General features: G+C 46.7%; 1 protein-coding gene across 4 annotated transcripts in view; it reads left to right on the top strand.

Annotated features, from left to right (window-relative positions):
- The window catches only part of THOC7 (THO complex subunit 7), a 113,106-nt gene extending 105,894 nt beyond the window's left edge, over positions 1–7,212 (top strand). For all 4 annotated transcript variants that reach the window (XM_063940914.1, XM_063940912.1, XM_063940913.1 and 1 more), the window contains exons 4-8: positions 3,105–3,191; positions 3,927–3,984; positions 4,217–4,283; positions 5,430–5,499; positions 6,738–7,212. In XM_063940914.1, coding sequence (XP_063796984.1) covers positions 3,105–3,191; positions 3,927–3,984; positions 4,217–4,283; positions 5,430–5,499; positions 6,738–6,799 — 344 coding nt within the window. In that variant the 3' untranslated portion in view covers positions 6,800–7,212. The remainder of the gene's footprint in view (positions 1–3,104; positions 3,192–3,926; positions 3,985–4,216; positions 4,284–5,429; positions 5,500–6,737) is intronic.
- The last annotated feature ends 9,984 nt before the right edge of the window (positions 7,213–17,196 follow it).

Below are 17,196 nucleotides of genomic sequence, written 5' to 3'. Positions count from 1 at the left end.
AACATCAAAAGACGGCAACAGCAACCACAAGATCAACTAAGGGGTATATTCAATTAAGGTCGGATCCATTCCGACATGCATTTGTCGGAATGGATCCGACAAGGGCAATTCAATGCCCATCTCAATTCGACTTTAAAAAAGTCTAATTGAGATGAGGGGGGGAGGGGGAGAGCCGCGGGCAGACGGGGGACAGCAGCGCTGCAGGAGGATGTGGCACAGCCACCAGACCTCACGGCAGCGTCCACCCGGCTCCAGCAAGCGTGACCTCACTTGCTGGAGCCGGGTGGACGCTGCTGTGAGCGGCGGCTATGACACATCCTCCTGCAGCACTGCTGTCCCCTGTCTGCCCGCGGCTCTCCCCCGTCTGCCCGCGGCTCTCCCCCCTCTCCTCCTCCTCTCAGGTCCCTCATCTCAGTTCGACTTTTTTTTAAGTCGAACTGAGATGGTCGGAAACGGGGGCCAAAACCTGTTGAATTTGGCCCCGTTTCCCTCAGAAGTACGCGAATCGGCAGCTATATCGCCAATTCACGTACTATTCGACAAGTCGAATTCCCCGACTTGTCGAATAAAAATGCTCGGGACTGAATAGGTCGGAACCCCTTCCGACCTGAATAGGTCGAAAACTGCCGTCTTTTCGACAAGACGGCAGTTTCGACCTTAATTGAATATACCCCATAATCTGTACGGATGCACCTCAGGGTTGCGTGCTCAGCCCTATTTTACATTCTTTCTTCACATACGATTGTCCTTTAGCTCAAATAGAATTGTGCAGTCTGCGGACAATACTAGCGTTATAGGTTTGATTAGCCATGGGGACGAGACAGCGTACAGGAGTAAGACTGCATTACTTGCCCGGTGGAAACGTGAAAATCATTCGGCTCTTAATACTGAACAGACAAAAGAAGTAATTCATTTTAAGCAATCAACAAAGTTAAATCTGTTTGTTTGAATGGCGTGGAGGTTGACATGGGGAGCAATTTTACATTTCTTGACGTTCACCCGAGCCAATGGTCCAACTGATAAATAGTTTGTCGCCTGTACAAACGGTATTTCGACAAGTGTGTACCCAGCACTAGGAAGGCAAATAGTATTATTAATAACTACAGGCATCCCAGTCATGTCGTGTTTACCCTTCTGCTAACTAAAAGACGTTATACTGTAGGTGTATTACGGCTCCTAAAACAAGGTTAAAAACATTTTTGTTTTCGCAAGGGTGAATACAAAATGAGAGCTTTTCATTTTAGCTTCTTGTGTAGCTTTTCTGTTCTGTTTTCTTACTGAAATATTAAGACAGTCACAAGATGAATTTTATTGTCACTGCATATTATGTTTTGTACGGTCACAATCAAGTATTGATTGATTTGAGTCCACAATCATTAAAGCACAGCGCTGGACATCTCCCAAGACGGGATGGTCCTATCAGATTGTTTTGCTCCTGCCACTTATAGAAGGGATCTAATATTGCTGAGGGCAGGAGAGACTAAAGGGCCCCATAATCTACAGCGACATGTCCGTCTGACATGTCGCGGGCGATCACCCCCGGCAGCCTCCCGGGAGGGTAGGGGGGGGGGGGGGGGGGCAGGATCAGCCAAGATACATCGTATGCTGTCCTTTTGCATACGATGTATCTTGGGCGATCCCAGCCATGCCTGCGGGGTCGAACCAGATTGAATGTACAGCACATTCAATCTGGAGGATCTGATCCGATGCTCATGGGAACGCGCATCGGATCAGAAACGCCTCCAAAATGCCCGATTTCATCCTATATATCGGACCGAATGCCCTAAATCGGATGAAATCGGGCATTATCGTCCTAGTGTATGGGGCCCTTTAGATTAGATCCCTTCTGCCCCTTTTTAGCCACCCTTACATAAAATCGTTTAACAATAAATAAACAAATAAATAAAAAATAAATAAAAAAATTTGATGATCTCTATAGTGAGAGTTCTTCTTTGGCCACCTCAGGAACGATTCCTTATTTCACATAGCATAATGATTCTGCTAATTGAGTTTTATTAGATGACTGGCTGAAGTACCCGGCGTTGCCCGGGTTTACATTTTCCAGTTAAGTTATCAGTGAGTTGGATGTAACTGTCAACATATTAAAAATAATTATTAGCTTAGTAGCTCTTCCAACACACTCATGAGGGGGTGCCCAGTGTAGTTTTTCTTTTTGGGGTGTCGTCAGTAGCCCTGATCCCCAGCTTTCCTTTCTGTTCAGCTTTATAATCACTTTTCCAGTGCGAGATGGGTGTAAGGTTTTCCTTCTGTTATCAATGTTTCTATGCTAAGGCTTTTGGGTACACGATTTTTTGTCTTTCCACCTCCATTTCTGTCAGTTGTTTTAGTTCATTGATTTATGGTTAAATCAATCGCTTATTACAGTTTATTAATGTTTTCATCCAAATCCATCCAGTGGCAGCCCAGAACAGGCTCCCTGGGTCAAAGTTATGCCCGGCGCATTCAAACAAGAGGTCCGACCAGGACCCTTACCCCCATAAAACCTAGCCAGGATACAAGTAGGCCACATAGCGTTGGTTTTATTCCAGTCAGTGCAGGAGTGTCCAAATGCATAACCGGGCAGACAAACAAACAGACCAATACATTTTATATATATCGGATATATGGCCCCGGCCCCAAAAGGGGTGTTTTTTTGTTTTTGTTTTTGTTTGTTTTTTTGAACCCCACCAGTATTTTAAGTTGGATAATGAAGGGTATTTGAACCAAGTTTTGTCCAGATCCATAAAGCCGTGTAGGAGCCTATGCAAAACACGCATACTGTACATACTTTCACTTTTATATAGATAGATTAACAGGGCTGCATGTGAGTGGGGCAGCCTCATAATGGGGCAAGGAGGCTGCAGGAGGCCGAAGCCTGAGTATTGGGTAAAGAAAGGTGCAGGGTCTCCCTGCAGAACAGAATATAGATGTGAGGCTCCCTGCCAAAGTAATGCTTTGTCAGGCGTAGTTTTGTTGTATGAAACCCAGTTTATACATCCAACTGGTTTAAACACAAATGCAGTTTAATTTACATAAGTCAGATTTATGGTAAGTAACTGTACAGATGATCTATTATTAACCTGTTTCATTTCTCACCTGGACAGAGAGCAGTATTGTAGCTGCGCACGAAAAAATTGCTGAGTGCAAGAAACAGATTTTACAGGCCAAGCGTATCCGGAAAAACCGCCAAGGTACAAATTCCATCTATATTGATCTGATCTTCATGGGAACTTGAGCTGCTTTAGGTTTGATGGCGGGTCTAGCAGACGTGGTCCAGATATGTATTCACTTAGGTTCCGCTACACGATACATCTTCTAAACAACGTTACAACTAAGAAATATTCTGTACGTAAGACCTCATTCAGGTTGGATTGCAAATCAATATCCAACCGCAATAATTACAGTGACGATGCGGGTGCATGCGCGGGGCCCGTCCTGCGCATGCGCCCGCATTTACTGCGGGCGGTCCACAGTATCTGCGAACACCTCTGCCTGATTTGACAGGCAGAGGCGTTCGCGGGGCGGCAACGCTCCATTTCCAAGACAAAGCATTGCGGGGGCTTCCGAATGGGGGTGTGGCGGTGGCGTCATTGGTGCGGCTGCGTGACGTCACACGCAGCTGCTCCGATCAAAAAGATGGCGCTGGGCCTCCTGCCATCGCAGCCAGGCTGCGCCGGCAGGGGGCTTCCCTACTTTCTGCGACCGCGCACTAATTGCGTCCGTGGCGGTTGCAGATGGGGGGCAGCGGTTAGCATGTTGGACGGCCTTGCCCTACAATGGGCGGCCCCCAGCATGCGAGGCAAAGGCAAGGAAGCTGAATTTGCAATCCTTACTGAATAGGGTCCATAGTGCTGCTATAGAAATCCGCGATGTATATCATTCTTGTGCCACCATGGTTATTTTATTTTCCTTTTTCTTTATTTCAGAATATGATGCATTAGCCAAAGTCATACAACATCACCCGGATCGCCATGAGACCTTAAAGTATGTACTTTTTTTGCTTTAAAGTGTATTCTAACAAGTGTGTGTGTGTGTGTGTGCGTGTGTGTGTGCGTGTGTGCGTGATGCAATTCTTCACTGGGGAGTTGCTGCTTTGTGTCGGGCAGATGTGCTATATCATTGAGGCACTTTTACAAGTGATTCAGAGTGTAGACGGATCGTTATCTTTGTAAATCCTGCTGCTTATAATTCATGTGCGTGATGTGTGATCTTTCAGGCAGCTTGAAGCCCTGGACAAGGAGCTGAAGCAGCTGTCTCACACCAAGGAGAGCGTTGAGGACAAGGTGAGAATTCGGCCTTGAGGAGCAACTCTTTCACCCTATTAGTTGCAGGGAACGTGGCTAGACTTTCTGCTGAATGCACAGACTTTTAGTCAGCGGCTGCTTGACCTCTGACACTACTGTTATATAGGTAGCAGTTGTATGGGAAGTGACATTGGTGCTATTATAAAGCAGCTGAAGTCGGATGTAATATGGGGTGGGGTGGATGTGTGAACCACATTTCATATGGAAATATGTCTGACGCCACAGTGTTCTTGTTTCAGTGATTGAATCCTCGCATCACTGCACTAGACCTTACCAATGCGGAGAGAGGAACCCCACATTGGGGTGGGCGTTTGCTTAAGAAATCAGTCAATACACCCAGAATAGCATACACAGGCCATAGGAGTATATATATATATATATATATATATATATATATATATATATAGTTTGTACTTGAGAATATATATATATAGAACTTGGGGATTATTCCTCTTGTTTCAGTGTGTGTTCCAACCATATATTGTTATGTGCCTAAAACTTTTAGCTGTTAATGAAGATACAGTACACACATAAGTGAAATAATGTATGTGTGTAGTTGGGTAGCCATGTACTCTCTATGGGATGTCATTGGAATCCCTGCGCATGGGATGTCGGCAGTCAAAATACTGACAGCTGTATCCCAGCGCTCAGGATCCCGATACTTAGCAGGTAACTATGCTAAACCTAATCCCTAACCCTCCTTACCCGCAGTCTAACCCTCGTTGGTAATGCCTAACCCTAAACCCCCCCTCTCCGCTGCCTAAACCAAACCCTCCCTCCCCCGCAGCCCAATACTAACCCTCCCCGGTGGTGCCTAACCCTCTCTCTGCTGCCTAAACCTAACCAGGCCCCCCTGCATCTTACCTCTGAGCAGTGCCAGCTGTCGTTCGTTCGGGATCCTGGCATTTTGGATTCCGGTGCCAACATTTTGATCCATGTCGGGATCCCGCCGTCGGCATTCCAATCAGTGTCGTGATTCTGGCATCTGTATTCCGACTGCCGGGTATCCCGAATGCTGGGATCCTGACCGGATCCCCTCTATATATATATATATATATATATATATATATATATGTTGCACAGTTTGTTTCATGTGCTGACCACCTTCTGTTATTTTCATTTTAGCTGGAATTAAGGAGGAAGCAGTTCCATGTCCTGCTAAGTACTATTCATGAGCTCCAGCAAACACTGGACAGTAAGTGTTCCGATCAATATGTGAGACTTGCAATATGTGTGTGTGTGTGTGTGTGTGTGTGTGTGTGTGTGTGTGTGTGTGTGTGTGTATTTTTAGTAAATGGTTAGTAAGAAATTGCACTAACATGATTGGGCACACTAGATCACATGACTGAATTATTTCCGTACGACCACACACTTCCAAGCATAACTGCTCGCCTGAGCTACTTCAAACTGTTCCCAAAACCTCATCACAGCCACAGCATCACTCACAGACACTACTACCAGAAAAGCAGCCTATCCCCGCCTCGCTGACAGCGGCCCATCCCTGCCTCACATCACTGGCTCACTAAACATCCTATGCTGAACTATTTTTTCCTCGTGTTCTATCTGTTTTACCCCATTTTGTTACTGCAGGGGCCATTATATAAGATAGATATACCACTTTTGTCTGTGTGATCAGCACCACAGTCAATACAGTTGAACCAACCCGCAGCTGTTGCAGCCAGTAGTCTTTATGAATGAGTCTTTATCATGAATAACCAGATGGAGGTATATTAGCCCTTTCCTGCTTGCACATTTTTTGTAGCTGAGCCTGGTTAATTGAGTTTGGCCGATGGGCAGAAAGGTTGAGGTCTTGCCACAGATATTCAATAGGAATAAGTTCAGGAGCGGCACTCAGGGACATCTAATTTCTGCACTTCAATCCACTCCAGCCCTGCTCTTCCAGTGTGCAGAATGTATTATAAGGTATCTGTTTAGTCTGCGTTTGCATCAACTATACACCAGTCTTTCTCTGCAATCTGAGCTTTTTGGCAGAGGTTTTTGCCAATGATTTCTTTAAGATGCACAATTCATCTTTTCATCGATCCAGACAGCCAGTTCTTGCCATTGAAAAGCTTCCCAATAACCTAATGCGATTACTGCTGTACTTTACAATAGTCATGGTGTTACCTGGCCGGAGTAAAGTATGTGAGTGATGTGTAAGGTGATGATGATACATCATTGGCTTCCTAAGGGCAAGAAAGCCATGGTATAGATACTAATCCTTGGCAGTGGAAGATATAACATGTTAGAGGAAGCCTGATAGGATTTTCAATGGTAGAAATATGGAGGATTTAAATAAAGTGAGTTAATTAAGTTCTATCTTTTTGTTGAACAGTGCAATAATCTATTTCCTTATAAGCTTTTATTGTATTACACTTGTGTGCTGTTTTTGTTGTAGTTCATATCTGACATTTGTTTTTCTTTCTTTTATAGACGATGAGAAACTTGCTGAAGAATCTCAAGATTCACAAATGGAAACTGAAAATCAGCAATAAGACTTATGTGTCATATGTTTTGTGTAAGTTATTAAAATGTCCAAGTGGTGATAAAAAAAACAAGTGGCAGCTTGGATGAGCGTTACCTATTTGGCCACCATTTTGTTACACCTATCTTACCCCGAGGATGAATCTTGAACATTATAGTATAATGTGGAGAAGACGCTAGTCCCTGCTATGCTTAGTTCTGCTTTCCAAAGGTGAAGGCAGCCATTTTGTGTACTTTCTGCTGTATATTGGTTCAGACCAGAAAATGGCTTCCTCCTCTGTGTCAGCAGTGTGGACGCTTTAAAAGGTAGAAAAAGATGTGTGAATGGTTCTGTCAGTAGTATAGATTTTCATCGGAAATAAAACTTGACTTGGATTTAGATGTTTTTATACACTTTACAATAAATGAGCTGCTCAATGCTTTATATTCGGTTGACTTATTTTTTGTGTCTGCTAATTGTGTATGTCCTAGTCGCTATTCCCTTTCCATGTTCCATTTTTAGTTATTAATTTTTAAGTTAGAATATGTAGGGGGGTATTCAATTCTTTCCGCCCCCTTCGACACCCGTTCTATTTCTGTTGATAGACGTGGTATCATCATTTCAGCTCGCTACCCACAGGGTAGCAAGGCACCCTAACCCTTTACGTAGCTAAACCTGATTACTATGGGCACGATATGCCCAAAAAACGGGGATCACTTTAGAAAGGAGATTGGGCGTGATATATCATTTGAATATCACCCATATTGTAAATTTTTCTATAAAAGTTACATTAAGACATATGGACACACTTCTTCCACATGATTGTATGCACCTATAATGTAGTGGAATCCTATATAATAAAAGGCTAACACTGCTCCTCACCTCTATGGGGGGAATTCAAGTGTCTGCATGCCAGCAGCCACTAGATGACAACCGACGGAAAAATTAAAGTGTTGCTCCATTCGGGCGCGCACAGCCGCCGGCGTTAACATTACTGTTTTTGACGGGCTGGTAACTAGTCTAAGTATAATAGAACAGACTGTGGGGGTCATTCCGAGTTGATCGCTCGCTAGCAACTTATTGCAGCGCTGCGATCAGATAGTCGCCGCCTATGGAGGAGTGTATTTTCGCTTTGCAAGTGTGCGAACGCCTTTGCAGCCGAGCGGTACAAAAACAGTTTGTGCAGTTTCTGAGTAGCTCTGGACATACTCAGCCGCTGCGATCACTTCAGTCTTTTTGGTCCCAGAATTGACGTCAGACACCCGCCCTGCAAACGCTTGGACACGCCTGCGTTTTCCTAACCACACCCAGACAACGGTCAGTTGACACCCATAAACGCTCTCTTTCTGTCAATCACCTTGCGATCAACTGTGCGAATGGATTCTTTGTTAAATCCATCGCCCAGCACCGATCCTCTTTGTACCCGTATGACGCACCTGCGCATTGCGGTGCATGCGCAGTTTTGCAGAGTTTTAACCTGATTGCAGCGCTGCAAAAAGTTGCTAGCGAGCGATCAACTCGGAATGACCCGCTGTGTTGTGGCATTGCCTGATATGTATGATGAGAAGAGGAAAATGTGAGGGAGGTTGTCATAAGTGCTTTAAGGCAGGGATGTAGTCAGGCAAGCATTCACAGCTTGCTGAATTGCTGTGAGAGTAAGAAGCCCTTAAGCTGCCAAGAATGGGAGAGCAAGCATTGATTTTTGGGGGTAATTCCAAGTTGATCGCAGCAGGATTTTTGATAGCAAATGGGCAAAACCATGTGCACTGAGGGGAGGCAGATATAACATGTGCAGAGAGAGTTAGATTTGGGTGGGGTGTGTTCAATCTGCAATCTAATTTGCAGTGTAAAAATAAAGCAGCCAGTATTTACCCTGCACAGAAACAAAATAACCCACCCAAATCCAACTCTTTCTGCACATGTTATATCTGCCTTCCCTGCAGTGCACATGGTTTTGCCCAATTGCTATCAAAAATCCTGCTGCGATCAACTCAGAATTACCCCCTTTACCAAGGAGCACCTCAACTGACTGCCGCTGATTAGTCCAAGGTGCCATGAAGTGACGAGAGCATATTTAATCTGGTGTCCCCTAATTAATAAAGTATGTCTGTTACCCTAGAAATCAAGGATACAATGCAAGGTCCCCTCTGTGAAACATAGTGGGGTCGTGTCCTAGTTTGGGTGGTGTTTCTCTAGCTAGGACATCGGTCCTCTATACTGTGTAGAGGGCATCCTGGATTGGTTTGTTAATGGAGAAATAAATGCTACAGTTTGCAAAGAATATACACCGAAAATGGATCTTCCAACATCGCAACGATCCCAACACCGTTCCATAATGATTCAGGAATACGTCTGCAAAAGGAAAGTTCCAATCTAAATACCATTGGGCACTTGTGAGACGAGAAAGACAGGCGTGTAAGAACCCAAGAGTACTTAAAGAAGGATACTTTTTTTGCATAATTTACAATGGGAATGGACAAACATTCCTCAGGAACATTTAGTTAATTTAGTTGAAGCTATGCACCAATAATGGGCTCGATTTAGACCCGATAGCTGCTGTGTTTTTGCACAGCGGGCGATTATTGCGATAGACTGCGTATGCACATCGCCAAACAACAACAGGCATCTCCGAACAGTGACAGGCTGGTGCGAAAATGTCGATTGCACAGCCGTTCGCAAGCTGATTGACAAGAAGAGGCCGTTTGGGGGCGGTAACTGGGACGCAAGCGTTTTCGGGGAGGGTGTATGACGTCCGCTCCGGCCCCGATCAGCCTGTTCTCATCGCACTGTAGGAGTAAGTCCTGGGCTGAGCACAGACTGCACACAGTGGTAAAATCATTCAATGGTGAGTGTGGTGCGAACGGATTTGCAGCTGTCCGCTGACTGAGGGGAGTTTTCACATGCATACACAAGCCATCACACACTTGCACGGGCAAATTTACACTCCCCCTTGGGCGGCGACTATCTGATCGCAGGACAACAAAATTTACAGCACAGTGATCAGGTCTGAATCACCCCCAATATTAGGCCATAGTATCCGCAATTGGTATTGCAACAAAGTGCTAATTCTGTTGTCTTGAAATATACTGTTTTGTGCTGTTATTTTGTTCCAGACTATGAATTTAATGTAAGGTTTTGTACTGTCAAACACTTATGGGAAATTGTATTTTCTCCTACGTCCTAGAGGATGCTGGGGACTCCGTAAGGACCATGGGGTATAGACGGGATCCGCAGGAGACATGGGCACACCATAAGACTTTTACTGGGTGTGAACTGGCTCCTCCCTCTATGCCCCTCCTCCAGACCTCAGTTAGACTCTGTGCCCAGGAGTGACTGGACACACACTAGGGGAGCTCTACTGAGTTTCTCTAAAGACTTTATTGTTAGGTTTTTTATTTTCAGGGAGACCTGCTGGCTACAGGCTCCCTGCATCGTGGGAGTGAGGGGAGAGAAGTCAGACCTACTTCTTCTTAGTTCAAGGGCTCTGCTTCTTAGGCTACTGGACACCATTAGCTCCAGAGTTTTCGATCACTTGGTTCGCCTAGCTGCTTGTTCCCGGAGCCGCGCCGTCACCCCCCTCACAGAAGCCAGAAGAAAGAAGCCGGGTGAGTATGTGAAGAACAGAAGACTTCTCAATGCTCCCACACACCAACGGCACTCACAGGGTGCAGGGCGCTGGGGGGGGGAGTGCCCTGGGCAGCAAGTTACTGATCTTCTAAAACAGCTGGCATAAAAAGCATTTTGGGTGCCTGGGCACCGTGTCCCATTCCCCCGCCAGTGTAAAGCAGCACGCTGCGCGCCATTGCTCCCGCGCCGACGGCTTACAAGGGTGCAGGGGGGGGGGCGCCCTGGGCAGCAGTATATACCTTTTTTTAAGGGTGGCTACGCAATATACAGTGTGTAGACACTGTATAGGGACCCCCACCGGCATAAAAACCGATATATTACTAGCGGGCTGAAGCGCGCCGAGAAGGGGCGGGGCTTAGCCCTCACAACACTTCCAGCGCCATTTTCCTCCATGTCCCCGCCATAGCAATGAAAACAAACGTGGGGGGGCACAGTGTTTAGTGTATGTAGACAATATAACACTATGTTAGTTAAATGGGCTTCTAATACAGTGTGTTGTGCATATATCCCTGTGTGTTCCCTGGTCAGAATACCCACTATAGCTTTTTAGTCGACATATGTTGACAGGCATGAGTGCTCTGTCACAAACAGGGGGATCGCTGTCGGCATCGCCGACGCCTGTTGGTTCTTGATGCAGTAGATGCAGTGTCAGCAGGTCGGTAGTTGTTTGCTTGTCAAAAGTGAACACTATATGGGAGACACAGTGGTATGCGGGTGACCCTGTCGGCACCAACTGTTATTACTGAGAGTAACTTAACATGCTGTAACTGCCTTATGCCTGTATATGTATTTGTATGTATATTTGTATGGTACGGTTCCTTGGGCCTGTAGCTCGAGCACAGATATGGTAGTAGGTGTGGGGGAATGTTATAAAGATTATATAGGTATACTTCCGTCGGACCTCTCGGGGTCGCCAGATGGTTAGTTTGCCTGGTTACTACTCCCGGTTTGTCGACGAATACTGGGTTTTCTGTCGACCATAAGGTTTCCTGTTTGATCCACAACTGGGGCTTTCAGGACATGGTCATACGCATTCAGAACACATTAATGTCACTAGGGACCCTACGGTTCTGGACTATCCGCTTATATGTTATCCCATATATATATATATATATATATATATGGGATATGTGTGTATTTGTGTATTACATTATGATTTATAATGAATGCTGAAGTAAGAGTATTCTTTCTCATGTGCTGGTCGCTCTGTTGATAAAGCTCTAGGTCGGCCGTGACGAGCAGATCCTCACAAGGAGTCCGAATGATTATTCTTTTCCTGCTGCGGATAGAATACTGTGAAAGTCAACTCCTGGTCGACACGGGGCCCTGTCACAAAGGATCGTACACATGAATCTAAGTGATATTTTATTTCTATGCTTTGGAGTTATTGGCATTACATGCACATGGGGGAGTGTTTATATTCGGAAAAGCATCCGATAGTATTACCCTAAAGAGAGTAGGGAAGTTTCTTATGTTGAGTCTTCTCTATAACATGAGAAGAAATGCTGCGGCTGACTCCGAGAGATACTCAAGTGTTTACCTGGGACGGTGTACCGCTGTGTGCGAGGCCTCAGTTCACTCAATCTCGGCGGATACCACTGGTAAGTCTAACTTCGTGAGTTAGATTCCCTCACAACGGTTGGTGACGCATTCTGTTGTGGGATGCAGTCATTTTAACTGGTTTGATACCCTTCTTTTTTCCCTTTCGGTGCAGATTGTGGAAGGTGAAAAGGTAAGAGTTCTGCAGCTTTGTTAGGTTCGCAGTAGCGGATGTCGTTTTCTGTTTCTACCACATCCACCGCAGGTCGCTGGGTCTATCTGGCTGGAGCCCACTTTGGTGGGAATTCGTCTACTACTCTTCAGTCAGTCCTGGAATGGGCTTGGACCTGTGAGTCAATAATGGAATACAAAGGGGGACATGCTGGAGTTTACAGATGATTCCTCTCACTGATTTTTTTGAATAGATTTTACCGATTCCTCTCTGGAAGGGGAGGTGGTACGGCACGCCATACCAGAGTTGCGTCCTGCTGTCCATATAAAAAAAAAAATAAAAAAAGAAAGGATTCCTACTTACGAAGGGAGCTCCAGCACGTAACTGTAGAAAAAGAGTAGAAGGCGTGTTTCTCTGCTTTCGGCTTGCCTGGGTTTATATCCAGGATTGTCTTTGCCATTTCACCGGAGTGATGGCAGTATGATGGGTTCTTTCAATAATAAGAGCTATTGTCATTCCGTGCTGAGACGCTCTCCTGATTAAGGCAAGGTCAAGAAACAACTGGTGCAATTAGTTGTTTCTCTCTGACTGTTCTTCAACACAGGGAATGGCTGTTGTTCCCAACGACACAGATGTCGGATGTGGGTATCAGAGTAGTTACTGAATGGTTGAAGTTCTGTGTTTTCCTGTGGAAAGAGGTCTGAGGATCCAGAGTCGGATCAGATTTGCAGTGACAATCCATCAATATGTTCTGTTGATGGAGAGGTTGGTGCTGCCTAAGAGGCTTTTCTGTGAGCAGGTAAAATGCCAGAGTGGTTTTCACGGGGCCAGTTGAAAATGGTCCGGGTCTCACCTGCACATGCGCCAGTATATAATCCTAGTGGCCAGGATATCGCTCCTGTGGTGTCTGCTCAGTTCTCACCTCCTAGAGGGAAGAAGGTTAGAATCCAGGATGAGACCCTGGTGTCCGTGCATGCAGATCTCCGATACTGGGGAGCAGTCCTTGTAGGGGACGTATTTCCAGAAGAAAAGGTCAAGCTGGGAAGCTTGTCTTCAATAAGCTTTCTTGAATTAAGCGCTATTTTCAATGGACATATGCTTTGTGATCTGCCGTGTTAATTCTGTTGGACGACTTGACAGCTGTTGTGTAAGTAAGCCGCTAGGGCGGAACATGGAGCAAAGTGGCACTGGCAGATGCCGTAAAAGTTTTCCGCTGGGTGAAACGACTGGTAAACGCTATATTAGCAGTCTTCGGTCCGGATGTGAACAACGGAGAAATACATTCCTCTGCAGATGCGATCTCCATCCGGGAGATATACAGTCGTCATCGAGAAGTTTCACTGAAGCGACAGGTCTTTGAGGTGTGCCTCGATTCGACATATTGGTGTCTCGCCTCAACGAGAGATCTCAGGAATATTGTTCCAGGTCAGGGGAAACTCAAGCTATAGCAGTAGACGTCCTTGGGACACCTTGGGTGTTCAGTCGCTCTATGTGTCCACTCCGTTTTCACTCTTCTGAAGATGATAAACGTAAGACGAACAAGGGTTCAGGCGATCCTCATTGTTCCGGTCTGAACATGGCAGGCTTGGTATCCAGTTCTTCAAGATTTACTCATGGCGGATCCCTGGCCTCTTCCTCTACGTGAGGAACTGTTACAACAAGAGCCGGGCGTGTATCAAGACTTGCCGCGGCTGTGTTTGGCGGCGTGGCGGTTGAACGCCATATCCTAGCCAGAAAGGGTTTTTCCAGTGGAGTCATTTCCAATTTTCTTCAGGCTAGAACAGAAGTAACGGCAAAGCCTTACCACCAAGTTTGAAGAAATGATGTGTCTTGGGGTGAATCCAAAAAGGCTGCTACAGAAGACTTTCAGTTGGGTAATTTTTCTCCATTCTTTTCAAGCAGGTGTGGGTGCAAGCCTAAAGTTAGGCTCCATTCAAGAGTGGTTTTGACCTTATAAATTTTCTTTCAAGAAAGAATTGGCAACCTTTCCGGAAGTTCGGACCTTCGTGGAAGGAGTACTGCACATCCAACCTCCATTTGTGCCCCCATTGGCACCGTGGGACCTTGACGTGGTGTTGAATTTTCTTGTGTCACAATAATTGGAACCTTTCTGAAAGGTTGTGTTAAATTTTCTCTCTTGGAGAGTGGTCATGCTTTTGGCTTTGGCGTCCGCAAGGCGGGTGTCGGAAGTGGCGACTGGGTCTCACAGGAGCCCCTGTTTGATCTTCCAGGTGGATAGAGCGAAATTGAGAACTTAGATGATAGTTCTGCCAACAGTGGTTTAGGTGTTTTGCAGAAACCAGATTGGGGCGCCTGCGTCTCTGTAGTCGGTTACACGGTAGATCTGTGATCCGTTTCGGCGTGCTCGTTCTACGGCTGGATTGCCATTACCGAATTTGGTGGTGACCCATTCTACTTGGAAAGTGGGTTTTCTTGGGCGGATGCCTGAGGAGTCTCGGCAATTCATCTTTGCCGAGCGGATACTTGGTCGGGTATAAACACTGTTGCTAAGCTCTACAAGTTTGATACCCTGGCTGATGGGGTCCTCATGTTGCTCAGTGCTGCAGAGTCGTCCGCACTCTCCCACCCAGTCTGAAGCTTTGGTATAAACCCCATGGTCCTTATGGAGTCCCCAGCATCCTCTAGGACGTAGGAGAAAATAGGATTTTAATACCTACCGGTAAATCCTTTTCTCTAAGTTCGTAGAGGATGCTGGGCGCCCGTCCTAGTGCGTACTGTGTCTGCAGTAATTGGTGATGGTTACACTCTTGTGGTGTTTCTTTTCTGTCAGGCTGTTGTTGATGTTGTGCATGCCATGGCAGGCGGTGTCTTTTTATTGGTTGTCTTGACACACTGGTTGTGTTACATATTCTCTCAGCATGTGGCTGTGTATTTTTCATGCCGTTGGCTGGTATTCTTTTGAATGCCACGTTCTTCGGTATGTTCTTGGTGTGGGCTGGTATGACACTCACAGTGTTTAAACAATAAATTCTTTGCTCAAAATGTCCGTCTCCCTGGGCACAGTTTTCTAACTGAGGTCTGGAGGAGGGGCATAGAGGGATGAGCCAGTTCACACCCAGTAAAAGTCTTATAGTGTGCCCATGTCTCCTGCGGATCCCATCTATACCCCATGGTCCTTACGGAGTCCCCAGCATCCTCTACGGACTAAGAGAAAAGGATTTACCGGTAGGTATTAAAATCCTATTTTCTCTTACGTCCTAGAGTATACTGGGGTCCACAGTACCATGGGGTATAGACAGGTCCACTAGGAGCCATGGGCACTTTAAGAAATTAATAGTGTGGGCCCTCTCGTCTCAACAAGAAGCTCAAGCAGTATTGTTCCAGGTCGAGGGACCCGCAAGCAGTGGCGGTGAACGCTCTGGTGACTCCATGGGTCTACCAGATGGTGTATGTGTTTCCACCACTCCCATCGATCCCAAAGATTCTCAAAAGAATAAAAAGGGAAAAGGTTCAAGCAATTCTCATTGCTCCAGACTGGCCAAGAAGGGCCTGGTATGCGGATCTACTGGAGATGCTCCTAAAGGACCCGTGGCCTCTACCTCTTCGCGAGGACCTTCTCCAACAGGGGCCGTTTGTCTTTCAAGACTTACCATGGCTACGTTTGACGGCATGGAAGTTGAGCATCAAATTCTAGCCCGGAAAGGGATCCCGGATAGGGTTATTCCAACCCTGATCCAAGCCAGAAAGGGGGTCACGTCTAAACATTACCACCGTATTTGGATAAAAATACGTCTCTTGGTGTAAAAACAGGAAGATTCCTGCGGTGGTATTTCAAGTGGGACGTTTTCTCCTTTTTCTGCAGTCAGGTGTGGATGTGGGCCTACGTTTGGGCTCCATAAAAGTCCAGATTTTTCTTCCAGAAACAATTGGCTTCTCTCCCTGAGGTTCAGACATTTTCGAAGGGGGTTCTGCACATCCAACCTCCCTTTGTGCCTCCTACGGCACCTTGGGATCTCAACGTGGTGTTGCAGTTTCTGCAATTGGAATGGTTTGAGCCTTTACAGGATGTTGACGTCAAGTTTCTTACGTGGAAGGCCGTCGCGCTGTTGGCCTTGGCTTCTGCGAGGCGTGTCGGAGCTGGGGGCGTTGTCTCACAAAATTTTTTTCATGGAGTCTAGATGAATCATCGCACCCTACGGGTGCTCTTCACACCGTCGTGAGGGGCCACGCCCCCTTAACCCTTGCACGCCCTTGTGGCATGCAATATTTGTATTATATGAAGTATTACCTCCAATCATAATTGTGTGAGTGGTTAAATATTACACGGACAAAGGGCGTGCGATGGTTAAGGAGTCGAAGTCCCTTGCAACGGCGTGAACAGCGCACGCAGGGCTTGATGAATCAGCTAGTAGGTGCTGTGGTTGGGGGAGTGGCGGGTGCAGGGGAGACGGGGTCCGGGAGTGCCGCGGGTGGGGGAGGGGCGGTTGTGGGGATGCCGCGGGTGGGAAAGGGGCTGGTGCGGTGGTGCCGCGGGTGGAGGTGGGTGCCGCGGGTGGGGGAGGGTGTGGGTCCTGGAGGGGTTGTGTGAGGGTCCCGCAGATGGGGCCCAGAGGTACTGCGAGTGGGGGAGGGGTGGGTAAAGCTTCTGCTTCTCCTGGAAGCAGCTAAGCTGCCATCCTCCCTTTGGCAGTGGCTCTCTCAGAGACTCGCACAGCAGCCAAGCAGCCAGTCACTATTGTTAGCGCCGGTGTCCCAACCCACCACATTACAGGGAAGAAGATGCACGTAATAAACTACAGCTCCCAGCAGGCCTTAGCGCCGGAATGCTTCAGCGCTAAGGCCTGCTGGGAGCTGTAGTTTATTTAGTGCGTCTGCTTCCCTGTAATGCGACGCATTGGGACACCGGCGCTAACAATAGTGACTGGCTGGCAGAACTGACTGAAGCAATGTAAAAGGTGAGAGTGCTGTGCAGTGTCAGTGACAATGCACACCCACTGCACTGCACAACACTGTCACCTTTTACAATGATTCAGCGTACAGACATTACCCTCCGTGTTATCACCCACTCTATCCGTTACATTAGCCATCTCGAGGCTCTCAGGCCAGCAGGCCAGGTGCTGTGTTGCGGA

Source organism: Pseudophryne corroboree, chromosome 9 (genome assembly GCF_028390025.1).
Source record: "Pseudophryne corroboree isolate aPseCor3 chromosome 9, aPseCor3.hap2, whole genome shotgun sequence".
NCBI lineage: Eukaryota > Metazoa > Chordata > Amphibia > Anura > Myobatrachidae > Pseudophryne > Pseudophryne corroboree.
Note: the sequence above shows the minus strand (reverse complement) of the source record. Positions and strands in the feature narration are given on the sequence as shown.